Source organism: Dasypus novemcinctus, chromosome 21 (genome assembly GCF_030445035.2).
Source record: "Dasypus novemcinctus isolate mDasNov1 chromosome 21, mDasNov1.1.hap2, whole genome shotgun sequence".
Lineage (NCBI taxonomy): Eukaryota > Metazoa > Chordata > Mammalia > Cingulata > Dasypodidae > Dasypus > Dasypus novemcinctus.
Genome location: NC_080693.1, coordinates 26701833 through 26727921, shown reverse-complemented (window position 1 = coordinate 26727921; position 26089 = coordinate 26701833). Strand labels below are relative to the sequence as shown.

Below are 26089 nucleotides of genomic sequence, written 5' to 3'. Positions count from 1 at the left end.
GCATGCCAAGGAAGAGAGTGTTTCAAAGAGGAGGCAGTGGGCAGCAGCATCAGGTAAGCACAAAAATTCAGTGAAGAGCAGTAAACAGTCTAGACTTGGCAGTACAGAGAGTTCATAGGGAAAACATTTTGGGAGCAGAGTTGAATAACAGATTGTAACAGGTTGAAAAGTAGGGTGAAATATGTAATAAATCCCATTTATATAAATTTCAAAAACAGGTAAAATTAAATGTTGCTTAGGATTGAATACATTGGGAAACTACAAAGCAAGGAAATGAATATCATGAAGTCAGAATAGTGATTACTTCTGTGGTCATTTGAGAGGTTGTGATCAGGGTGGGTCCCTTGGGAGGTCTTTGCTGCTTCAGTGTAGTAATTACTGATATGGACAGTAATCACATAGTGTGCTTATACGCTCTTCTAGATATAGATGGCACACTAAAAAGAAATGAAAAATTTTAAATTTCCCAGACTCCTTCCCAACCCTGCCCCCACCAATGTGAATGGAAGATAAGGAAGGAGAAATAGTATTATAGACTAATTTTTAAAGACTGTTCTAAAGGAAAGTAGTGAAAGGAGAATAGATTAAGGGGAGCTTAAAATTCTAATAGAGAATATTTCAAATGGAAGCATCTTGAACTTGGCTTATAAGCTGAGGGAAACTAGACAACTGGCAGATTTTGAAGCTACGGAGTTGATAGAGCAATCCTCAGAAAGGTGAAAGGAAATGACATCTAAAGTCCAGGGGTAGAAGTGAGCATGATGGTGATGAGGTGAGCATGGTTGCAAGTAGAGAATAGCCTTTTCACAGGGAAGAGAGTTCCCATCTGAGATCCTCAGCTTTCAGTTTCTTCAGTAAAATAGGAAGAAAAATTGAGAGGGAGATGTGTGCTTTGTACACCAAAAGTTCTGTGACATAGATATTGATCTTCAATTAATTTTTTAAAAGAAATTTTTATTAGAGAAGTTGTGAGTTTTACGGAACAATAATGCATAAACGATAGGATTCCCATACAGCAACCTACCAACAACATCTTGCATTGGTGTGGAACATTTGTTAAAATTTATGGTAGCACTTTTTTATAATTGTACTTTTTTTTTAATAACAGTACTTACCTATGTTACAATTGATGAAGGATTATTAAAAAGTACTATTAGCTATTGTTATCGTTTGCATTAGGTGTATATTTTTCCCAAAAACCACATTATTATCATTATTATTATTATTATTATTTTTAGGAGGTACCAGAAATTGAACCCAGGACCTCATGTGCAAAGCAGGCTCTCAGCCACTGAGCTACACCCACTCTACATACCACCCTATTAACACCTTGCATTAATGTGGTACTTTGTTAAAATTCATGAAAGAACATTCTTATACTTGTACTATGAACTATAGTCCATCGGTCAAAATAGGGTTCACCTGTGTTATATATAGTCCTGTGTTTTACCTTTTAATTTTTATTCTATTAACATGGTATAAAGTTTCCCCCTTCATTCACTTTAACCTATATAATTCAGTGCTGTTATTTATACTCACAGTAGTGTACTACCATTACCACCACCCATTTACAAATCTTCATAATCAAATTCAATAGAAGTTCTGTATAAATTAATCTGTCAGCTCCCCATTCTCTAACCCTATTCTGTATCCTCTGGTAACCTATATTCTAGATTCTAACCCTATGAGTTTTCTTGTTATAATTAGTTCATATGGTAAGACCATATGATATTTGTCCTTTTGTATCTGACTTATTTCAATTGGCATAATGCCCTCAAAGTTCATCCATGTTGCATGCATCAGAATTTCATTCCCTTTTTACAGCTAAATATTATATTATTGTATGTATATACCACATTTTGTTTATCCCTTCATCAGTTGGTAGACACTTAGTTTGCTTCCACCTTTTGGCAACTGTAAATAATGCTACAGTGAACACTGGTGTGAAAATATCTGTTTGAGGGAAACGGACTTGGCCCATTGGTTAGGGCATCCGTCTACCACATGGGAGGTCCGCGGTTCAAACCCCGGGCCTCCTTGACCCGTGTGGAGCTGGCCCATGCGCAGTGCTGATGCACGCAAGGAGTGCCCTGCCACGCAGGGGTGTCCCCCGCGTAGGGGAGCCCCATGCGCAAGGAGTGCGCCCCGTAAGGAGAGCCGCCCAGGGCGAAAGAAAGTGCAGCCTGCACAGGAATGGCGCCGCCCACACTTTCCGTGCCGCTGACGACAACAGAAGCGGACAAAGAAACAAGACGCAGCAAACAGACACAGAGAACAGACAACCGGGGGAGGGGGAGGAATTAAATAAAAATAAATAAATCTTTAAATAAATAAATAAATAAATATCTGTTTGAGTCCCTGCTTTCAGTTCTTCTGAGTATACATGTTGTAGCAGGATTGCCAGGTCATATAGTTATTCTGTACTTAGCTTCCTGAGGAACTGCCAAACTGTCTTCCATAGCAGCTTACAATACATGTAGCTTTCTGGGTTTTTTTTTAATAGTAACCATTTTAGTGGGTGTGAAATGATATCTCATTGTGGTTTTGATTAGCATTTCCATAATAGCTAGTGATGTTGAGCATCTTTTCATGTACTTTTTAGCTGTTCATTTACCTTCTTTGGAGAAAGGCCTATTCAAGTCTTTTGCCCATTTTTAAATTGGGTTGTTTATCTTTTTGTTGCTGAGTTGTAGGTTTTATTTATTTTGGATATTAAAACCCTTATCAGGGAAACGGACTTTGGCCCAGTGGTTAGGGCGTCCGTCTACCATATGGGAGGTCCGCGGTTCAAGCCCCGGGCCTCCTTGACCCGTGTGGAGCTGGCCCAAGCGCAGTGCTGATGCGCGCAAGGAGTGCTGTGCTACACAGGGGTGTCCCCCGCGTAGGGGAGCCCCACGTTCAAGGAGTGCACCCATAAGGAGAGCCGCCCAGCGGGAAGGAGGGAGCAGCCTGCCGAGGAATGGCGCCACTCACACTTCCCGTGCCGCTGACGACAACAGAAGGGGACAAAGAAACAAGACGCCGCAAAAAGACACAGAGAACAGACAACCGGGGGAGGGGAGGGGAATTAAATAAATAAAAAATAAATTTAAAAAAAAACAAAATACAAAAAAACCCTTATCAGATATGTGCTTTCACATATTTTCTCCCATTGAATATTTTGTCTTTTCACTTTCATGACAAAGTTCGTTGATGTACACAGTTTTTCCTTTTGAGGAGATACCATTTGTCTAGTTTTTACTTCATTGCTTGTTCTTTGGGTGTAAAGTCTAAGAAACCATTGCCTAAGATTTTGAATATGCTTCCCCACATTTTCTTTTAGGAGTTTTATAGTCCTACTTCTTATATTTAGGTCTGTGATCCATTTTGAGTTAATTTTTGTATATGGTTTGAGATTGGGGTCCTTTTTCATTCTTTTGCATGTGGATATCCAGCTTTCCCTGCACCATTTGTTGAAGAGTCTATTCTTTCCAATTGAGTGGACTTAGCAACTTGGTAAAAAATCAGTTGGCCATAGGGGAACAGATATGGCTCGAGTGGCTGAGCACCTGCCTCCCACACGGGAGGTCCCAGGTTTGGTTTTGGTGCCTCCTGAAAAAAAAAACCCAACAAGCAAAACAAATTAATAAAACCAACTGAGGGAAGCCTATGTGACTCAGTGGTTGAGTGCCAGCTTCCACATATGAAGTCCTGGGTTCAATCCCTGGCCCAGTAATTTAAAAAAAAATCAATTGGCCATAGATGTGAGGGTCTATTTCTCAACTCTCGATTTGATTCCATTGGTCAGTGTACCTATCCTTGTGTCAGTACCATGCTGATTTGACAGCTGTAGCTTTGTAATGTACTTTAAAGTTAGGAAGTGTGAGTCCTCCAACTTTATTCTTTTTCAAGATGTTTTTTGGGGGAAACGGACTTGGACCAGTGGTTAGGGCGTCCGTCTACCACATGGGAGGTCCGCGGTTCAAACCCCGGGCCTCCTTGACTGGTGTGGAGCTGGCTCACGCGCAGTCCTGATGCGTGCAAGGTGTGCCCTGCCACGCAGGGGTGTCCCCGCGTAGGGGAGCCCCACGTGCAAGGAGTGCGCCCCGTAAGGAGAGCCACCCAGTGCTAGAGAAAGTGCAGCCTGCCCAGGAATGGTGCCGCACACCCTTCCCACGCTGCTGATGACAACAGAAGCGGACAAAGAAACGGACAAAGAAACAAGACGCAGCAAATAGGCACAGAGAACAGACAACCGGGGAAGGGGGGGAAATTATATATATAAATAAATCTTTAAAAAAAAAAAAAAAAAGATGTTTTTTGGCTATTTGGAACTCCTTAGTCTTTCAAATAAATTCAATAATTGACTTTTCCATATCTGCAAGGGGGTAGGATACGGGATTTTAATTTGGATTGTTTTGAGTCTGACATCTTAATGCTATTTAATCTTCCAATCCATGAATACAAAATGTCCTTCCATTTATTGAGATCTTTGATTTCTTTTAGCAGTGTTTTGTAGTTTTCTATATACAAGTATTTATATCTTGGTTAACATTATTCCTAGATCTTTGATTCTTTTAATTACTATTGTAAATAGAGTTTTTTTTTCTTGATTTCTTCCTCAGTTAGCTCATTACTAGTCTGTAGAAACACTACTGATTTTGGGGTGTTGATCTTGTACCCTACTACTTTACTGAATTCATTTATTAGCTCTGTTAGCTTTGTTGTAGATTTTTCGGGATTTTCTATGTATAGGATCATGCCATCTGCAAATAGGGAAAGTTTTACTTCTTCCTTTCCAATTGGATGCCTTTTATTTATTTTTATTGCCTAGCTGCTCTGACTAGAATTTCCAGTTACACTGTTGAATAACAGTGGTGGCAGTGGGCATCCTTGTCTTGTTCCAGATCTTAGAGGAAAAACATACAGTCTTTCACCAACTATGATATTAGCTGTGGGTTTTTCATATATGCCTTTTACATGTTTTGGTTTTTTTTTTTGTATTTATTTTTTTTATTTTTATTTTTTTTAAATTTTTTTTTATTGACTTTGTAATAATATTACATTAAAAATATATATATATGAGGTCCCATTCAACCCCACCACCTCTCCCCCCCCCCCCCCCCCCCCCCAGCAACACTCCTTCCCATCATCATGGCACATCCATTGCATTTGGCAAGTACATCTTTGGGCACCTCTGCACCTCATGGTCAATGGTCCACATCATGGCCCATACTCTCCCCCATTCCATCCAGTGGGCCCGGTGAGGATTTACAATGTCCGGTGATTGCCCCTGAAGCACCATCCAGGGCAGCTCCATGTCCCAAAGACGCCTCCACCTCTCATCTCTTCCTGCCTTTCCCCATACCCGTCAGCCATCATGTCCACTTTACTCAATCCAGTGCCACCTTTTCTATGTGGACATTGGATTGGTTGTGTCCATTGCACCTCTATGTCAAGAGGAGGCTCAGATTCCACATGGATGCTGGATGCAATCCTCCCACTTTCAGTTGTAGTCACTCTAGGCTCCATGGTGTCGTGGTTGTCCTTCTTCAACTCCATGTTAGCTGAGTGTGGTGAGCCCAGTAAGTCAGATTGTAGGTGCTGGAGTCTGTTGAGGCTCAGGACCTGGCTATCACATTGTCAGTCCAGAGATTCAAATCCCCTAAATATATCTTAAACCCCGACACTAACTGCACCTCCAGCACATTAGCATGAAAGTCTTATGTAGAGAGATCCCATCTGAGTCCAGATTCATCACACATAAACACCAGTTCCAAAGAGGGGCTATCTGACCTGGTAGTTAACCCCATCGGCCATCACCATAACTCCCATGGGTCTCTTTAGCCCTCGAAGGAACCGATATCTGGGGGTTGTATCTGCTTTATCTGTCAGACTCTGCTCAGTTGTGCGTAAGGGCAATCCTTCTGACAGCCTCCCGACTCTTTTTTAGAGACTTGTAGCCATATAAACTCATTTCTCCTTTCCATTTCCCCCTTACATTAGGTCAAACAGCATTTTAAAGTCATGTTATGTTATGTAGACAGGGATATTCCGCTAATCCGCATTGAACTTTCCATATAAGGTCATTTTCCAGTTGCATCATCAGTTGGTAGTTGATAGTGGTCCCTCGGTGCCAGGGAGGCTCATCCCCGGGTGTCATGTCCCACGCTGGGGGGAAGGCATTGCATTTACATGCTGAGTTTGGCTTCGAGACTGGCCACATTTGAGTAACATGAAGGCTGACAGGAGGAAATTCCCAGGCACAGTGCTGCTCTAGGCCTTGTTCTTATTTTAGGCTTATCAGCTCACAAGCATAGTCATTAGCGTCAGGGGCTCACTGTTGAACCCTCACTCCCTCCCGGTCCCCGCCGCTGCACCTGGGAGACTGTCGCTGCTCCCCTAGGGACCACGACAGAGCACCACTGGCCAGGAACCCAGTACCTCCCCTGCTGTGGTTTTTTTTTTTTTTTTTTTAAAGATTTATTTATTTATTTAATTCCCCCCCCCTCCCCTGGTTGTCTGTTCTTGGTGTCTATTTGCTGCGTCTTGTTTCTTTGTCCGCTTCTGTTGTCGTCAGCGGCTCGGGAAGTGTGGGCGGCGCCATTCCTGGGCAGGCTGCTCTTTCTTTTCACGCTGGGCGGCTTTCCTCCTCACGGGCGCACTCCTTGCGCGTGGGGCTCCCCCACGCGGGGGACACCCTTGCGTGGCACGGCACTCCTTGCGCGCATCAGCACTGCACGTGGGCCAGCTCCACACGGGTCAAGGAGGCCCGGGGTTTGAACCGCGGACCTCCCATATGGTAGACGGACGCCCTAACCACTGGGCCAAAGTCCGTTTCCCCCTGCTGTGGTTTTTAATTGTTGCCACTATGAGTATATCCAAACATTGCCATGCACCCTGGACATATGTTCTGTACAGCTCCCTGTCAGCCATATATCCCCTGTCAATGGTATCCCATACCAGTATTCCTCCATTGCCTTTGTTGAACCACTCTGTGATCCAGAACTCCCTTTCCACCCAATCGATGTCCAGGCACTTCTGCCCTGCAAAAATCCCGAAAAAGCCCGGCCTTGGAGAGCCTGTAGCCGCGCCCAACCGTCTCTTCCCGGGACCGACCGCAAAGGCAAGTTCACTCAGCGACCATCTTGCCTTCTCCCCCCGCCTTTTACATGTTGAGGAAGTTTTCTTCTCTTCCTTTTCTAAGTGTTTTTATCAAGAAAGGATGCTGGATTTTTGTCACATGCCTTTTCTGCATCAGTTGAGATAATCATGTGCTTTTTCCCTTTGCTTTGTTAATGTGGTTTATTCTTTTAATTGATTTTCTTAATGCTGAACCACCCCTTCATACCTGGGATAAACCCCACTTGATCATAGCATATACTTTTTTTTTTTTAAACCCATTTTATTAGTAGTAAAGCATACAATTCATCCGAAGTATACAATCAGTGGTATTTGGCATAGTCACATAATTGTATATTCATCACCTCAATCATTATTAGAGCATTTTCATTATTTTAATAATAATAAAAAACAGGCAAGCCAAAAATTCATCATCCTTCAGTCTCTCTATGCTTTCCCTGATGTACATAGCTGCTATTTCTGGATATTCTTTCATATTTATGTATTTATTTATAATTCTTTCAATATGCTGTTGGATTTGATTTGTAAGTAGTTTGCTAAGCATATTTGCATCTATATTTGTAAGAGAAATTGGTCTGATTTTCTTTTCTTGTAATATCTTATCTGGCTTTGATGTTAGGATAGCGATGGTCTCATAGAATGAGTTAGGGAGTGTTCCCTCCTCTTCAAGTTTTTGGAAGAGTTTAAGCAGGATTGGTATTAATTCTTCTCAGAATGATTGGTAAGGTCTTAGAAGAACAAAGTTGGGAACTCTCACTTCCTGACTTTAAAGCATATTACTTAGCTGCAGTGGTCAAAACAGCATGGTATTGGCATAAAGATAGACATTTTGACCAATGAAGACAAATGAGGAATTGAAAAATAGACTCTCACATACACAGTCAAGTGATTTAAACCCACCCAGCTGGGTCAGAATAGTTTATTTAACAAATGGTGCTGGGAAAACTGGATAGCCATAGCCAAAAGAAAGAGGATCCCTATCTCATACCTTATACAAAAATTAACTCAAATGGATCAAAGACTTAAATGTAAATATAAAAGCTAGAGCCATAAAACTCCTTGAAGAAAATGTAGGGAATATCTTGAGATCTAGTGATAGGTGGTGGTTTCTTAAATCTCACACCCAAAGCACAAGCAACAAAAGAAAAGAACAGATAAATGAATCTCCTCTAAATTGAACACTTTTGTGCTTCAAGTGACTGTCAAGAAGGTGAAAAGGCAGCCTACTCAATGGTAGAAAATATTTGGAAACCATATACATATCCAATACAGGTTTTGTTATATATAAAGAGATCATACAACTCTAGTGTATTTTTTTTTTTAAGATTTATTATTATTTTTTATTTATTTCTCTCCCCTTCTGTGCCCTACCTGCCTGCCCCAGTTGTCTGTTCTCTGTGTCCACCCCCATTCCCGTCAGTGGCACCCGGAATCCGCGTCTCTCCTTGTTGCATCATCTTGCTGCATCAGCTCTCCGTGTGCACAGCGCCACTCCTGGGCAGGCTGAACCTTCTTTTGCGCTGGGCAGCTCTCCCCACAGGGCACACCCCCCTCACATGGGGCTCCCCTATGCGGGGGATACCCCTGCGTGTCACGGCAGTCCCCACGCATATCAGCACTGTGTGTGGGCCAGCTCCGCATGGGTCAAGGAGATCCTGGGCCTGAACCGTGGACCTCCCATGTGGTAGGCAGATGCCCTAACCGTTGAGCCAAGTCCACTTCCCTCTAGTGTATTTTTAATCTCTACTATTTTACCTTTCATCCCCATAATTTCTTTTTATACTTTCAAAATCTTTTTCTTTTTTTTAAGATTTTTTATTTCTCTTCTCTTCCCTCCCCCCCGCCCCCATCTGCTCTCTGTGTCCATTCGCTGTGTGTTCTTCTGTGTCCGCTCGCATTCTTGTCAGTGGCATCGGGAATCTGTGTCTCTTTTTGTTGTGTCATCTTGCTGCGTCAGCTCTCTGTATGCAGCACCACTCCTGGACAGGCTGTGCTTTTTTCACGTGGGGTGGCTCTCCTTGAGGGGCGCACTTCTTGCACGTGGGGCTCCCCTACGCGGGGGGACACTCCTGCATAGCATGGCACTCCTTGCATGCATCAGCACTGCATGTTGGCCAGTTCACCACACACAGGTCAGGAGGCCCTGGGTTTGAACCCTGGACCTCCCATATGTTAGGCAGATGCTCTGTCAGTTGTGCCAAATCCCCTTCCCTCAAATTCTTCTTTATGTTCACACATATTGTCTTAATCTCCTTTATCTCATTATCCATATTTTCTTTCATCTCCTTGAATATATATATAGGAGATTGTTTGAACCTCTTTGATTAGTTCTAAATTCTGTGGCTCCTCTGAAGTTTTAATTTGTTCCCTTGACTGAGCTATATCTTCCTGTTTCTTATTATGGTTTGTAATGTTTGCCGATGTCTGGGCATATAATTTCTTGATGAGTTATCTCTGAAGATCTGTTTCTCCCTTTTATCCTAAGTTTTATTGTTTATTGGCTTTGTATTAAGGTTTTTCTTTGACACTTGGTTTAATTTGTCCTAGATCTTAAGAATAGCTGTATTTGAATGTAGAATGGTACACATCTGGTGTGGAAGACTGGCAGTTCCTAAGAAGTTAAATATAGATTACCATTGTGATAATGATCTGGCAGTCCCACTACTAGGTATACACCCAGAAGAACCAAGAGCAGGGACATGAACAGATATTTGCACAGTGATGTTCATAGACACATTATTCACATTTGCCAAAAGAGGGAAATAACCCCGCTGTGCATCAAACAATGAATGGATTTTAAAAGTATGGTAAAGATATGCAATGGAATATTATTCATCTGTAAGAAGAAATGAAGTCATGAGGCATATGACAACTTGGGTGAACCTTGAGGACACTATGTTGAATGAAGCAAGCCAGATACAAAAGGATAAATACTGCATAATTTCACTAATATGAACTAAATATAATGAGCAGACACATGGAGTTACTAACTAGAATATACGTCACCAGAATGTAGAATGAGGATGGAGAATGGAAAACTGAGGTCTAACTTGTGCAGAATTGGTATAAAAATTATAAATGCTTTGAAAAGTAATGAAATGAAGAAAGCACATTCTAGTGTTTGTAATTAGCAACATTAATATTTGGGTATGAAATGTTTGAAAGAGAAAGTTTATGGTCATGTATATCACTGGAAGGCAAGTTTAAAAATGAAAAATGGAACTTTATAGCATAGCAAACTTTTTTGGACAATGAGGTTAATAGTGTATAAGAATGTTTTTCTTTGAAACAACAAATGTACATTATGTTCTAAGATGTTGGGGCAAAAGTATAACCAAAGCCAACTCTGGACTGTTGGAAATAGTAGTAAGTTAATCATCTTTTTTTTTTTTTAAAAGGGAAGTATTCTAACTGAAAGAAACCAGGCACAAATGCTACTGTATTAATTGCATATATACAAAATGTAAATACAAATAAATTTATATAGATGGAAAGAGTTTGGCAGTTTTGTATGGCTGAGGAAAGATAGAGGGATTGAGAGGTGACTACTAGGGTTTTTTCTATTTTAGAGTAATGAAAATGCTCTAATAATGTAGTGATGGGTGCACAACTTTGTGATTATACCAACAGTCATTGATTGTACACTGTAGATGGGTTGTATGGTTTATGATTACTCTTCAATAAAATTTATTTTTTAAAAAGAATAGCTTATGTGTTTAACTGGTCAGATTTTCTCAGCCCTTCCTTCTTCATCTTAGATGAGTGACTTAGAAGTCTAGACTCTAGACTGTGAAGTGACAACTTGGTTCCAGCTGATCAGAGCTGTTAGGTATTCCAGGCTTCCACGTTATCACCCTTGAGGTTACTGCACAAACAGGCAAATGTTAGCCCAGTTCCAAGGCCACAAGCATCAGCCATATCTTTGCTCTTGGCTCCATCACATTTGCTGCTTTGTAATAGAACTGGGACTTTGTGTTTTTGCAGGCAGCCAGCTCCCATTCAAGGATTCTGGATCGTCCCTGACATTCTGGGCCCCACGATGATCTGCATCACCAGTACCTATGAATGCCTCATAAGGCCCTTATTGTACGTACCATTTTGTCTTCCCCACATAGCTCTTATTAATTCTGCAAAACATAAGCTGGGAAAACGCCCTTAGTTATTGGCTTAAAGCTTTATATGTGTTTTATGCTTTGTCTTCTGACTTGAGGTTTGGAAGGGTGGATATTTCTGTTGTTCCTGCCACATCTGGAAGGTTTTATTTTAGGCATGATTTTTGGCATCTCCTTCAGCTAGCTGAGAGTTCAGAGTTTTTATTTAAAGTGTGGAAAGGAATACTAAAAAGAAATAAATAATTCCACTATTAATATGAATTAGATTTAATGAGCAGGCTCCTACTATCTGCCAGGCTCAGAACAAAGCCACTTATTTCTACTGCCTCCTGTAATCATCAGAGTAACCCTTATGTAAGGAAGATATTGTTAAAATTCCGTTTATAGAATTGGAAATGGGCTTAAAGAGGTTTAGTAAATGCCCAAAGTCACAGGTAACAAATAATGGAGCTAGGACTCAAGTTCAAGTCTTTCTGACTCCAGAGCCCATACCTGTACTCTTAATTTCTCCAATCCTTATCAGCCTCAGAGGGACATCATATAGTATGTAAACCTTTTGGAAGAAAGGTGGTTTATATCAACTCTGAACTCACATTCCTTGTTTCCCTTAAGGAACTCAAATATTAAGCAACAATACCCATTTTTGTTTTCCAACAGCTCTGGAAGGTTATTCTAAGTTTTATAAATACAGGCGTACCAAAAACAAGACACTAGAGTGCTGAACACTCGACACCTTCCTCCCCATCCCTGCAGTGTTGGTGTCAGTTCAAAGCACTGCTTCTAAACACTGACAGAAGTTTAAAATAATTGTCCTCACTTAACTGTCCATAGAGGTCTTCCATGTTCTTTAACAAGTTAAACTGTTTATACTAAAAGAGACTTAATTCTAGCAAGACTAAACGAAAGTAATAAATCCCTGAAAACCTTTTTGCCTGTTGCTTCAGCATATTTTAAAATCAATACTGCCTTTAGGAAAATAAGACCTAGTCATACTGGGTGACTTCAGAATAATCCCTATTCTGAATTCCTAAGGGGAAAAAACATTGTAACTATCTAGATACTTTCAAATCATGTTTCTCCTAATTCCGTGAAATACAAATTTTCTATAAAATAATGTTAATAATGTTCTTTAACAAATGCTTCCAAGCCTGAAATTTTGCCTTTAAATTAAGTCACTGACTATGCTGTAAATTTGAAATAGTTTTCATATACTTTCTGAAATTGCCTTGTGATTTTATTAGATACACTTGAATACAAATATGTAGAACCAAATATGGTCTGTATAGTGGTTATCTGCCTGAATATTGGTTTTCATCAAATCCAAACTATACCTAAGAATTGAGTGATTTTATTTGTTATTTGTGGCTCTGGCTTATAACTGTTTCTCTTCTCAAGTTCTTTGCACAAGCAGTCCATGATGAGTTTATATTTTTGTGCTCCCTTGATCTTTTCAAAAAGTTTCGAGTGACAGTATTGCTTCTGGCAAAAGGCAGCATTGGTATTATAAGGGTATGTTTCTGAAAGTTACCACTTCAAGGTAGATAACCTTTTTCCTTTGTTCTTTTACCTTATTGTTTCCTATGTTGTGAGAATTCTAGATTAATTGGCATGGTTTATTATGCCTTCTTCTATTATATTTTAAATAACCCCATGGTAGACTTTATTCTTCTATTTATTTTCCAGAAGCACAGTTCATCCAGCATCTCCTCCTCTACTTTGTACCCGAGAAGATGTTGAATTGGCAGAGTCTCCACTCCGTATTCTGGCTGAAACCCCAGATTCATTTGAAAAGCATATTAGAAGCATTTTGCAACGTAGTGTTGCCAATCCAGCATTTTTAAAGTATGGGTTCTTAGGCATCTTAAGTTTTAAGGACTGATTCTCTGTGTTTTCATAATTACTATTCATCCTCTCTGGCCTTAAGCTGTTTGATTTCATGTACTTGTTATTGTGTTGGGGGAAACATAGGAAATAATAAAGGGGCTAATGAAAAGTGTCACCTGAGAATGATGAACAGGAAGTGTTAAAAAGAAGACCGACCTGTCCTGTGTCCCTTTCCATCTGAAGGAACCATTCCTTCTTACAATCTGGTGTCAGTTGTAAATCATTGCTGCTGTCAACATAACACCATACTTAGCTTCCTGAGGTTACATTACATCACACTGTCTCCACAGTGTTGGCAGCCTGTGCTATTTTACAGTCCCACCGGTAGAAATCTGAGTGCTTCCATGTCTATCACCAGATCCTCTCCGAAATTTGATTTTCTCTTAATTAAAAAATTGGGGGCTGTTATTGACAAGGTACATTTAAAAAATATACACAGATAAGAAAAAAGGGCAGCCATGACTTGAATCTATTTGCAGTTGCTTTATTGGGCTAAGGAAAGTCATACTAAAAACTTTCTTTTAAAAGATCTTCTGAAAAGGATACAGCCCCTCCTCCCGAAGAATGTCTTCAGCTCATCAGCAGAGCCACACAGGTCTTCAGAGAACAGTACATTCTTAAACAGGACCTGGCAAAGGAGGAGATTCAACGAAGGTATAATGTCCTTGAGAAAGGATTGGCCTTTTTTCCACATATATTAGTCCCTGGCTTTTGATTAAACTTTTTTGTTGTTGTTGTTCTTCAAGGGTCAAATTATTGTGTGACCAAAAAAAGAAGCAACTAGAAGATCTCAATTACTGTCGGGAGGAAAGGTGAGTGTTAAAATGAGGAAGAAAATAATAGTTAAGTAAAACTGTAACTCTCTCTCAATCTAAGATGCTGAGCCAAATTGGTTGGTTTCAGTATCAAGGTGGACCCCAAGAGTCTCCTTTTCTTATGTCATTAGGAAGAGTCTTCGGGAAATGGCTGAGCGCTTAGCTGACAAATACGAGGAAGCCAAGGAGAAGCAAGAAGATATCATGAACAGGTCAGTGGAATGTAGAACATCTGGTTCCATACTCAGGTTAAGGTCTCAGGTACTGTTATTAAGGAAAGCAGGCCTATGGCAGGTGCCTACAGAACGAAACTGATTCCTCTACCACTCCTCAGAGGTGTATGTTTGGGAAGACAGCTTCCCTGCAACCCATCCTGCTGGGCCTCTTTCACAGACATTAGATCCATGAAGTATAGGAGCTTTAGTTGTGATTGTTTCTCCTCTTTGGCAGAGATCTTATGCTGAGATGTTTGCTTACCTTTTTCTAAAGGATGAAAAAAGTACTTCACAGTTTTCACTCTCAGCTCCCAGTTCTTTCTGATAGTGAGAGAGACATGAAGAAAGAATTGCAGCTAATACCTGATCAACTTCGACATTTGGGCAATGCCATCAAACAGGTAGGAATGGGTGGTAGGTGGCTAAAGTGAGTGCTTTCTTAAAAAGAGCTCATTCTACAGAAAGGACATTTTTTAAGTTAAAAAAAAGAAGAAGAAGACATGAACATTTGGGGCAAAGCATAGCCAAGATGTCTGTGTTCTGTTTGATACTTAAGGTTACTATGAAAAAAGACTACCAACAGCAGAAGATGAATAAAGTACTAAGTCCTCAAAAACCCACCATTACTCTCAGTGCCTACCAGCGAAAGTGCATTCAGTCCATCCTGAAGGAGGAGTAAGTAAATACTTCCCAACAGCTAGAATCATGAGATAGCTTTTCTTTTGCTCTGTAACCAAAATCACTCCGCCCAGATAGGTATTTGCATGCCAAGTAGTTGCTGGAATGGGCGCCACATGACAGATTTAAAAATGAGTATGGAGGAAGGATTCAAAATGATGACTTAACTAAGAAGATTTTGGTGTGTGGTCTAAACATGTCCCCCAGTGATTTATGTTCAAAACTATTTCCAGCAGTTGTACCACTTTTGCACCACTAGTCTTTATTTAGCCTGTGTCAATAGTGAACAACCATCACTATCCATCTGAAAACATAGCTGTTAATTTTAACAAAGCACATCTAAGATATTTCAAATTACTACTTTAAATTCTTAAGAATCCTTACCAATGACTTACTCATTTGTTGTAGTCCCCAAAGTAAATGCCATTATGATTTTACAGGGGCGAACACATAAGAGAAATGGTGAAGCAAATCAATGATATCCGAAATCATGTAAACTTCTAAAACCACCAGAAACAGATTCCCAACTGGAATTAATAAAACCGAAGGCTTCAAACCATGTTGTAAGACAAACAGGTAGCATTATCTAATTTATAAAGAGCATTTTGAATGAATTTGGTGTGGTTAGTCATTTTTTTATACTTTGTTTTAGAAACAATTACTGATAAATGCTTTTATGTAAAAACTGGAATGTATGTTATAGCTCAAAACTGGAATGTATTTTATAGCTCAAGTTTATGATTATAATTGGCAAAAGTCTTGGATTATTTTTAAAAAGAAAGGAAAAGCCTTAGGCATGGCGTTTCAGCTGCACCTGCCGAATCTCCATGAACCCTACTGACTTTTCTTCAGATTTAAGCAAGAACCAAGTGGTAGGTAAGAACTATATTTTAGAGTAGCAGCACCAGAAATAAAACCCTGTTTTCAAAGGAAAAGGCCACACAGTATGTACTAGGCAGCAGCTTTTTTAATTTGAACACAATTCTTCTTAAGGACATACCTTCAGTACATTTAAGAGATGGTGACACCTGAAATCTGCACAGAGCAGAGCACAAGATCCACTGTTGTAAGGTCACTGCTGGCCCACTTCGTCAGCAGGCAGTATCACCTTTCTGAGCTGAACGTGGCTGTGATCTGTATCCCAGTACTTGTTACTGAGTGGGTACGAGGTACACGGTTAGGACCTCCTCAAAGGGAGAAAGAAATATAAACAGCTCGGTATGCAGAATGTGGTTTTGTCCTCCACTAGCTTTTAGGTAATCCTATTAATCCAGCCAATATGAGTTCTGAAAGGTAATACCATATCTGCCTAGAAATGGCTGAGTGACTGCCAATTAAAAGCCACATGGTAAGGTAGGTTACAGGTTAAGAGGTAAATTGGGTTAGGCATGCGTGAGAACGTGTGTACAGACTGGATACTACACAGGAACACTCATGAAACCCAACGGATCTTTTCCTTTGTCTAGCAGAACCAAATCCTACCTTCTAAACCAGATTCCTACTTATACAGAAAGCCCAGATTAAAGAATTGTTTCCTACCAGGATAGAGTCATAATAGTTTGTTTCATGCCAGAAATAGATGTTAAACCTAGAGTCTCAGTTTAGGTTTTTCTTAAATTTAAAAAAAAAAAAAAAAAAAAAAAAAAGGTTCTAATAGTTTGCATGCACCCCAGTGGAAACCACTGAAATCATCACAATCATGGTGGTTTTATTGCTTTGCCCCCAGTACCATCTTCTGGAGAAAAACACCTACAAGGTGCCTGTTCTCGGCAGATTAGTTCACTGGGAATATGTAGATCAGTTGGTTCAGAATGATTATGAATTACCCATTCTGACTTACGGTGCTAATTTTAATCATCTGAAATAAACTAGCTTGGGGTCTATCAAAAGGACTAGTTTAAACTTATATATTAATAATTTAAATGGATTACAGTTTGGGATTAATAAAATTCCCTGGAACTCAATGAGGATAAATGTTCCTATACCTAAAACCAAGTCACACTTTATACACAGGGACTTTAAACCAATTGAAATAATGTTCCATCCCTAGCAAGTATTTATAGTCACGACTACAGGACTGCAAACAGTAACCCAGTGGATGAGGTATGTAGTCTTCTTTATCACTTGTCCTATGGAAGACAGAAGTAAAGATCTTTAGGGCAAGTCCTTAATGACTTCATTTGTAATAAAGACAACAATTTAGTTTAAGCTTTGATGATGGCTTTAAGTAAACCAATCTACTTAGTCCACTGAATGCCCATAAGGTTCTTTTGAACCTTAAGTACCCTGCTGTTATGTAACACCACTCATTAAGAAAATCTTTGAAAACAACCATTTTACTTTGGACCATCTCTATGATGAGTTATATGCCCTGCCAGTGGCTCTTCCTGGGGACGATACTGCGGCACACAAATAGTAAACATGAATCCATTCTTTACACTTCCTGCAACCCCTCCTGAAGCTATGGCAAAGAACCTGATTTATTGGGGCTTTCTTCATAAGGAAAGGAATCTGACCTCTTGTAGAAATGACAAAACAACATAGTAACCTGGATTTTTCCAACCTCACCAAAAGCATTAGCATTTGTACTCCAAGTTATAAAAGAAAAATACAAATATCCGTCAAATCTAGTTATCACCATTTTTGATTTGACAATTTTGAAACAAAATGTACTCAAGCTCACTAATCCAAGTTGAAAATAAGCAGATTTATAAATTTTTATACTAGATGTCAGGCATAGCTTGTTTTATTATTTTTTCCACTGATCCAGTAACTAAACTAAAACAGCTTTCAAACAGAGTAGAAGGTGCCAGTTCAGCTTTACCCTGGTACCTGAGGGCCCACAAAGATCATCCAGAAATGCAGAAAAAGTGCTTCTAAACAGTTTCTTGTGCTTTTCTTTTAACCTCAACTTCCAATACATATAGCAAGGGCCAAGTTTTCAAATTCTCATAATTCAGTTCTTGGTTTTGTTTGCCACAGTCTTACGGTTCTCAGGTAAGCTTCAGTAGCATTTAAAGTCCTCCAATGTAAGAGAAAATTGTTTTTAAAAATGCACTGAGCTAGGAGATAGTCACTAGCCAATGGCCTGTTCTCAAACTTCACATTTTAATATAAAATATTCATATAGATACTACACCTCTGTCTGCTAGCTGAATATTGTTACTGATGAGCTCTAGACAATAAATTCTCTCTTCCAATATCTATGAACAGAAAATGTAATTCCAAACACTATTGGCATGTTATTTTAGGGCTGGGAAATGTATTCCAATAATCTATGTTGGATAGAGCAGGCAAGGAAACAGCACTTTTTCCATCACCAAATTGGATCCCACACCTGCTGGAGTCCAGTCTGGAATCTCCTTAGTGTTCCCTTTTGAAAGGTCTTTTCACCACACATCTCCCTGGCTCTTTGCTGTTCTGTGCTGCACAGTCTTCTCCCGCTAGAAATAAGCACATCTCGACTTCCTTTTGTTGTGACTTCTGCTTCTTCAGTTAAGAGTTAAATAATAATTAATGTTGCTCTAAAGATGAGTTAAAAACCCAGAGTGCAGGCTAGAGTCCTGCTATCAGGTGTCATGTCTCAGGGAGCTGGTTAATGTCTGTCAGTTTGGTGTCATTCAGAATTGCCCGGATTCTCTCCAAGGAGTCTGCTTGCCGGATCCGTTCTAACTGCACCTGTAGAAACAGAAATAGAGTGAGGTAAGTAGAGATGGCTCCTGCCTAGAGTTTTTGAACATAACTTTGTTCAAAGAAGGGAAGGCAGCAAGAACAATTCATACAGCAATTCCTGAGCAATGCTGTGTAATAGACCCAATATAAGATGCAGGGATTGTGGCGATAAATGAGATTGGATACCTGACCTCTGAGTACCCACAGTTCAGCTGAGAAAAACAGGCTTATACTTTTGACACATATGCTAAATATCACTATAGGCATTCACAGTGCCAAGGGAGCATGGCACGGGAAGGAAGGGCACTTTAGCCCAGTTTGGGGACTTAGAGAGGGTTCCATGCAGAGGATAAACCTATGCTGAGCCTTAGAAGAAAGCAATAAGGAGGTGAAGAGACAGAGATGCTTACCAGAGGCAGTATCAAGTAGTGAGAAAACAGTATAACAAAATATAAGGCAGAAAGACAAAAAATGTAAGGCTAATAAGGCTAGCTGGGAAAGGTCTTATATGCCATGCTAAAGAGTTTGTACCTTACCCTTCAGGAGGCAATACTGGCAAAGAACAGAGTAAAAGGAAAAAGGGGATGAGTCTGAAGTACAAACCAGGTTTCTGGCTTGAATGATAGGCAAATATTTGGAGTGGGGGTAGGGGCAGCCACAGTCCAAATCTCTAGTCACAATCTCTCTACTGACAGTGGTGGAGTCACTGATTGGCAAGCTTCCACTGGGTACTAAGGTCCCCCAAAGGACTTCAGTGTTGTGGGTAGTGGTTTCCCAGATGGCTCACCTGAAGGGTCTGAGAAAGTTTTACAAAATCTCTCTGGACTTGCTCACTGACATCTAATTCTGTCTGCAATCTCTGAGCTTTGTTCTTCTCCTCAAACATCAGTTGTTCAACGGTAATCTAAAAGATAAAAGTTTTGAATGAAGATTAATAAATAAAGCCAAAGAAATAAATCAGAATTAACGTACTACTACAGAGGAAGGAGGTGAGTATCCATCATATGCCTGTTTTAATTAGTCTCCGTTTATCTCTGTGGTAAGGATGCAGGTTGGCTCAGTTCTTGCTCTAGGACCTAAAATGAGTTGATGTGAAAGCCAGAGTAAGAAATTGAATTAAAGTGCTGCATCCACCCCCTGGGCCCCCGAGGCCTGGTGACATGATTAATCATCAAAAAGCAGCTACCAAAATCAGTGGCTGCCACAGCAGCAAGGATAAAATTCAGGAATTTCCTCTGATGATCACAATAGTTAAATATCTGCCACAAAAATTCCCAATATGTACCAGGCAGCCCCAACTATCTCTGACCTTCCTTAAAGAGCAACACCTCAGCAAGACTGCTCAGGAGCCTTTCTAAAGCCAACCAGTTGCTCAACAACGCCAGCACAGTTTTGCTGCACTTAACGGTCTGACACCACACAACTTACTAAGGCTGTTTCTAGGAAGCATCCCCCACAACTAGCTACCTGCACTTTTATTCTATCTGGACTAATCAAAACTTAGGCAGCAAATTTGGTTCAATACAATCTAGCTTATGCTTTGATAAATCAGTTAAATTGAGTGGCATTTTCAAAGCAGTGCTTCTAGCTATGGGCTAGAAGTGCTCAAGATGAGTTCAGTGGCCTTTTAAGCCCATCACTTACGGTCATAAGGCCTTGACACACTCCTCCAGAGATGGCAGGGTATAGATCTGACCCAACTCCAACAACATAAATTCATTTAGTATTCTTTCTGCGACTTTCAAAAAGTAGTAGTACTATTCAAATAAGCAGCAAAGTTGGGTTTTTTGTTTTAATAGGCAATATGTGGTCAATATTAAATGATCAACAAAATTATCACCTTAGCAGCAGTCTCTTTCTTTAACTGTTCTTCTAAAGTGATTTTCATTTCCTGAAGACTCTCAAGCTGTTGAGACTTCTCTCTTAAGGCAGATTCCAACTGTTAAATTAAGAAGGAAAAAGCTGAAAACTCAAACTCCCTATGGGCCACAACATGCTGCCTAGAAAAGCCTGGACAAGCACACTTAAACTCATGAGGTCATCCTGGGCTTTGGTCCTTTATGATGCTTGAAATTCTCTCTTTACCCTTGATCTCTGTGGATCCCCTATGCATGCTTCAAGACCTATCCTTTCATAAAACATTAAGAACCTACTATGTTTCAAAGCCTGGGAATGGAAAAATCAGAGAAGGACAAGGCATTATGAAAATGGAAGAAACAGCATTTAATTCTGCCTGAAAAGTTAGGAAAGTCTTCCTGGAAATATGTTAATTTTCATCTTTTAAAAGTTTTACAGGGAAAGAAAAAGGGGGAGAAGTTGGGGAGAGACTCCAAAAAGAGGCAAAGGATGACATACAATAAAAAGGCATTCAGAACAGTAGAGAGTTCTGCTTCTCTGTAATGCGCTGTGGGGATTATGGGGACTGAAACCGGAGAGAAAGGTGAGGCAGGAGAAGTGCAAATATGGACATTTTCCTGTTTATCTACAGGAACCACTGAAGGTTTCCAGACTGCGACACAGTCAAGTTTGTTATTTTTAAAGATTTCCTAGGTTTCAGTGGAAACCAATTGAGAGGTGAATTTTTTGTCGGGTTTTTGTTTATTATTATTATGGAAATAATGAAAATGCTGTAATAATGACTGGAATGATGAATGCACAACTATGTGATTATACCAAATACCACTGATTGTATAATTTGGATGAACTGTATGCTTATTAATATGTACCAATAAAATTGGTTAAAAAACAAAACAAAACCGCAAGGCAATAAATAAGCCAGGTAAGAGTTGAAATCTGAACCCAAACGGGCAGTGCGAGCAGAAAGGAGGAGACATGTTCAGACCACTACCTTCCACCAATGCAAACTCGGCAGTATACAGCAGAGGCAGAAGCCAGACTGCAGGGGGTTGAGGAGTGACTCAAGAACCTTGGCATCACTTGCAGGGGTGTCTCCTGCATAGGGGAGGCCCACGTGCAAGGAGTGCACCCTGCAAGGACAGCTGCCCCACGTGAAAAAAGCACAGCCCACCCAGGAGTGGCACCACACACACACACACAGATGATGCAACAAAAAAGAGAGATTCCTGGTGCTGCTGAGAATGCAAGCAGACACAGAAGAACACAGTGAATGGACACAAGAGAGCAGACAATGGAGGGGGGATGGAGGGGAAGGGGAGAGAAATAAACCTTTTTTTTTTTTTTAAAAAAAAGGACCCTAGCTTCATATAAAGGGAAAAAGAAAGCTGAGTAGCTTGAGAGAAAAGTGCAATCCAAATAAAAATCTTTTTTCCTCTTAATGAGAGACACCTGAGCATGTTTATGCTTAATAATTAAAGACCAATGCTCAAGGTCCAGAGCTGAAAGGGAGGGGATGACTGAGAGGATGCTGGGAAGGATGGGAAGAGCTTCAGTCAAAGTACAAGAGCTGTGTTATCCTTTGGTCAGAAGCAACTCGTTTTCTCTGAAAAAACGAGAGAAGGCTGAGAAGTAGGTGAACCTGTAAATCTCAAGCCAGGAAGCTATAGATGGTCCTGTCTGATGGCTTCTATGTTCTCTTTGAGGAAGTCATCTGCTGGAGGGGCAGGGAGGGGTGTTGAGGTGAGTATGACTGTCTGAAATAGCCACTGTGTGAAATGAAGAGAGCCGACCCAGGACAGATGAAAAGCTGCCAGAGTAGCACTTGAGGTCCAACTGACAGCATGCGCTTGCAGTGTTACCAATTCCAGTGGCAACAGCAGCTTGGGGCCGGGAGAGAGAAGGTAGACACCAGGACTGATAAGAGGGTTGGTCAAGTAAGGGCAGCAGCAGGACAATGAGTGAGGGGACTTGAGATCGTTGGTGGGAGACTAGCTAAAGGGGCAAGCCACATAAGATGCAGATTGGAAGGAAAGCAGGCAAAGCCAAGACGAAGCTGCTGACACCAAATGCCAGGTCAGGGCAATGTATGGCCAAGAGTGTGGGAAGGGCAGAGTGGAGGTGAGGGTCACTGTCAAGGAATAGTGAGCCAAGCAGTTGAATGAGGTCGTCCACCAAAGGTGGTGATGTTGTCAAAGAGAAGAGGTTTCTAAGCCAGCTGGAAAACAATATCTGTAAAGACTATCTGTAAATATTTCTACTATAGCTTTAAGCAGATCGTGTTGTGATCATGCCTTGCCTGTCTTCCCACTACACTGTAAATGCACAGCTGCAGCCACATCTTACTTTTCCTGTACCTCCTCCAGATAACGCACAGCCTGATACAGAGCAGACTCTCAATAAATAATCTCTATCATCATGTATTCACTCCACCATATTTTACTGTGCACTTTATAAACTACCAGACAGGAGTTCCCTAAAGGTAGGGACCATGTCTAAACTGTCTTGTACACCTTGGATCTAGTGTTGCATGATTCATTAACAACTGGTTGCAGATAGAATTAATTTTGAAACTCACCTGTCCTTTTTCTACTTTCATTCTTTCTAATTCAGCTTTTAGGCTTGAAATAGAAGCTAGAAGAGGAGAAGAGGGGGAAGTATTAGTATTCATTTATTATTTGGGATTAAAATTTTTTTCTTAACACATGCCTTTCTCAAAATAGTCCCAACCAATCAACATCACCATCAAGCTCAGGTAAAGGCAGAGTTCACACAAAAACTATGTCATAAACTATCTATAGGTCAAGTATCTACCTCCTGACTCTGTCATGGTGGAAAGATATTCCCAGCAGGAGTCTGTTGACACATCAAAGTTCTGCAAGGAAATGATACCATCTAATCATGTTCCTTAATGGTCTGAGTTCAAGTACTGAGTTCCCATTTTAGTAATTGCCAAAGAGAGGCTGTCAGAGCTTCTAAAAACAGTGAATGTTTTTTTTTTTTTTTACTCCCAATTACTGGATATATCAGAGTATCTGGAAAAATAAACCAAGTCCTTAATTCTTTTGTATACTTTTCTGTTTTCTACCTTCTGTGATCAGTATTACTTTTTATAATCAGAAAAACATTAGTGCCTCCTGTTCTAAACTATATCACTTTTATCTTCACCTATTTCTTCTTTGCAGTTTTCTATTTCTAGCTGCAGAGTTTCTTCAAGGTTTTCTTTTAAACACTGCTCTGCTTGAATCTGCTCTTTTAGGAAAAGTATTTCAGCCTTTAGCTTTTCTTCCACGTGGTCTGCTGCTGTCCGCACATTAATGATGTTCTCACGGTATTTTAATACCAATTCCCGGAGTTCCTAGATTCAAGAAACAGAAGCTTATTTGGTTTGTAAGCATGAAAGGAAATTTTAAAAAGCTAAAGATTTTCTGCAACCAGAATTTCAGATATTGTTTCAAATGGTTTGAAAATTAAAACTTTGAACTCTAACCCACCTAGTGCTTCAAGTGATAATCAGTATCTTAAGTGTATTGTGAATTACCTATTCCCCCCCCCCCAAAAAAAACTGTCTCATAAGCAGAGGTGACTTAAAATGTGGGGTTCACTATGATTGGCTTAGGAGCATGTACTACGAGCCACCTAAATTTAGGGGTAGTTAGGTAATGAAAACCAGAAAGACTAATTCAGAAGCAAGAGGATAAAATTTATTTAGTTATTCATCTAGTGATTCATTCAAACAGTTATTGAACATTTACAACAAGCAAAGTACTATGTTAGGCCAGATATAACTAATGGCAAAGGATGGCTTTATAAGGTGATGACTGAGCTGTTTTTTCCATAATACATTTAGTTTAAATCTTACTCTATTTTTCCCTAAATTTTAGTTCTATCTTCTTTTTAAAATTCTTCCAAATGAATCTTAAAGCAACTTAAAGGGGGGGGGGGACTTTTAAAGAACTACTAAAAATATATATGTAAGTTAAAGAAAAGCAGAAAAAAGTAAAGATAATGTAAGAGAAATTTCATATGATTTGTTACTGAAGCAGGTCTAAGAAGCAAGATTTACAGGCTAGACTTGTTACATCCTTGAAGGATTCTTAGAATTTTTTGAAATCTAGGAATAAAATGTTTTCTAGAGAACATGGAAGGAATCTTTCCTGTCAAAAATAGGTGGAGGGTGGAAGTACAGTGAATTTAAGCTGACAGTAAAAGTAGGTGGATCCCCAATAACCTTCTGTTTGATGAGCTCAACCAACAGTTCAGAAAGGGGAAAGAGTTCTCCCACTGGAGTACCAGTTACCTGGACTGAGACCGCAAGTTGGGGGAGGGTGGAAGAAAGAGCAAAGAGCTAATGGTGCGTTAGGCAACCAAGCCTTTGCAAATGCATAAAAATTAAAAGTAACATTAATATCTTTATATATAGAAAAAGTAAAAAAAGAAAGGTTCAAATTGTAGAGGTTGAATCTGCAGGATAGGATTAAGGGAAACTTTACTTACAAACTTAAAATTTCTGTAATGTTTAATCTTTATCGTTTTTAACAATTACAATTTCTATTAAAGAAACAAAAGGAACTTAATCCTTTATATATTTTTTTCATTGCTCTAAGAAATCTGATCTTTGCCTTTATTGTTTACAATAAAGCCTAAGAAATTTTTTAATAAGAAAGGGTTTAGAAATAGATGAGTATATAAGGTATATAAAGGTTGTATAAACTTTAGTTATGAATGTCTCAAGGAAACTTGGTTTTGCAGCCCAGATTCACCCAATCACAGAAGAACGGAAATGACCAAAAGTATCATCAAAGTTATTATAGGAGAGAAGAGGGTAGGTATGGTATAGCCTTTAAAGTATTAGAGACCAAAAACAAACTTCACAAGCAACCAGGTTAGCGATCCTTTCAAACATTACATTTAATTTCTGGTGCATTCTCAGTTGGGACCCACAAGAATAACTTAGTCATTTCAGAAAACGTACTTGCTTACATTTTTTATCACACAGAAGGTAAGTTACCTCTATAGTATCTGGGAGGATGAAGTCTTCTGCTTGCTGTAAAGACACATGCAAACTATGCTTTCCCTGGAGACTGTCATTATCTTTCTGTAACCTTGTCAGCTCTTCTGAAACCTGTTCCCGTGACTGCATCAGCACTGCCTAAAATAGAAACAGATACTAATCACAGCTGGTAAGGTAAATCATGTCTACTGATAGCTGCCCCAGAGAAAAAGTTAATGTCATAAAAGCCCCTTCCCATCCCACCCCCCAAAGAAAAACCCACCAAAAAAAAAAAAAAACAGGAACTTCTGGTTAAATTTTAAGGATGTAATAAATTATATTAATGGTTATGTAGAAGAACATCTTTGTTTTTTGGAGTAGAAATGTTCAGGAATGTCATGTCTACAACTTAATTTCATATGGTTCAGGAAACAAAACAAATACATATAAAAGAGACAGAGAGCAAGTACAAACATGCACAAATGTGGCAAGATAATAACTTCTGAGTCCTGAAAATTTTATGGGTGTTCATTTCATTAGATTTTAAACCTCTCTGTAAGTTTGAAATTTTGCAAAATAAAGTTAGGGGGGATATTAAGATTCCAACCACTACCATAACCACTCTTTATAACTTCATGAGAAACTGAGTCATTACCAGCTTAAGAATCCTCAGTGTACGTTGGAGAAAACGGTAAAGCACTAGAGTTCACAGGATCTAAATTTTAATTTCAGGAATTTGTCACT

At 39.7% G+C, this 26089-nt stretch overlaps 2 protein-coding genes across 4 annotated transcripts in view; one reads left to right on the top strand and one right to left on the bottom strand.

Moving 5' to 3' along the window:
* NUP88 (nucleoporin 88) overlaps window positions 1-15440 on the top strand; it is a 62474-nt gene extending 47034 nt beyond the window's left edge. For all 3 annotated transcript variants that reach the window (XM_004483516.5, XM_071210377.1, XM_004483517.4), the window contains 8 exons: window positions 11107-11208; window positions 12918-13076; window positions 13647-13772; window positions 13865-13930; window positions 14065-14145; window positions 14423-14549; window positions 14705-14823; window positions 15267-15440. In XM_004483516.5, the coding sequence (XP_004483573.1) occupies window positions 11107-11208; window positions 12918-13076; window positions 13647-13772; window positions 13865-13930; window positions 14065-14145; window positions 14423-14549; window positions 14705-14823; window positions 15267-15330 (844 nt within the window). In that variant the 3' untranslated portion in view covers window positions 15331-15440. The remainder of the gene's footprint in view (window positions 1-11106; window positions 11209-12917; window positions 13077-13646; window positions 13773-13864; window positions 13931-14064; window positions 14146-14422; window positions 14550-14704; window positions 14824-15266) is intronic.
* A 335-nt stretch (window positions 15441-15775) lies between these two features.
* The window catches only part of RABEP1 (rabaptin, RAB GTPase binding effector protein 1), a 134986-nt gene continuing 124672 nt past the window's right edge, over window positions 15776-26089 (bottom strand). The window contains exons 13-18 of the mRNA XM_058283718.2: window positions 25364-25504; window positions 23521-23710; window positions 22931-22986; window positions 20339-20437; window positions 19286-19402; window positions 15776-18504 (exon numbers count right to left, since the gene is read on the bottom strand). Coding sequence (XP_058139701.1) covers window positions 18403-18504; window positions 19286-19402; window positions 20339-20437; window positions 22931-22986; window positions 23521-23710; window positions 25364-25504 — 705 coding nt within the window. The 3' untranslated portion in view covers window positions 15776-18402. The remainder of the gene's footprint in view (window positions 18505-19285; window positions 19403-20338; window positions 20438-22930; window positions 22987-23520; window positions 23711-25363; window positions 25505-26089) is intronic.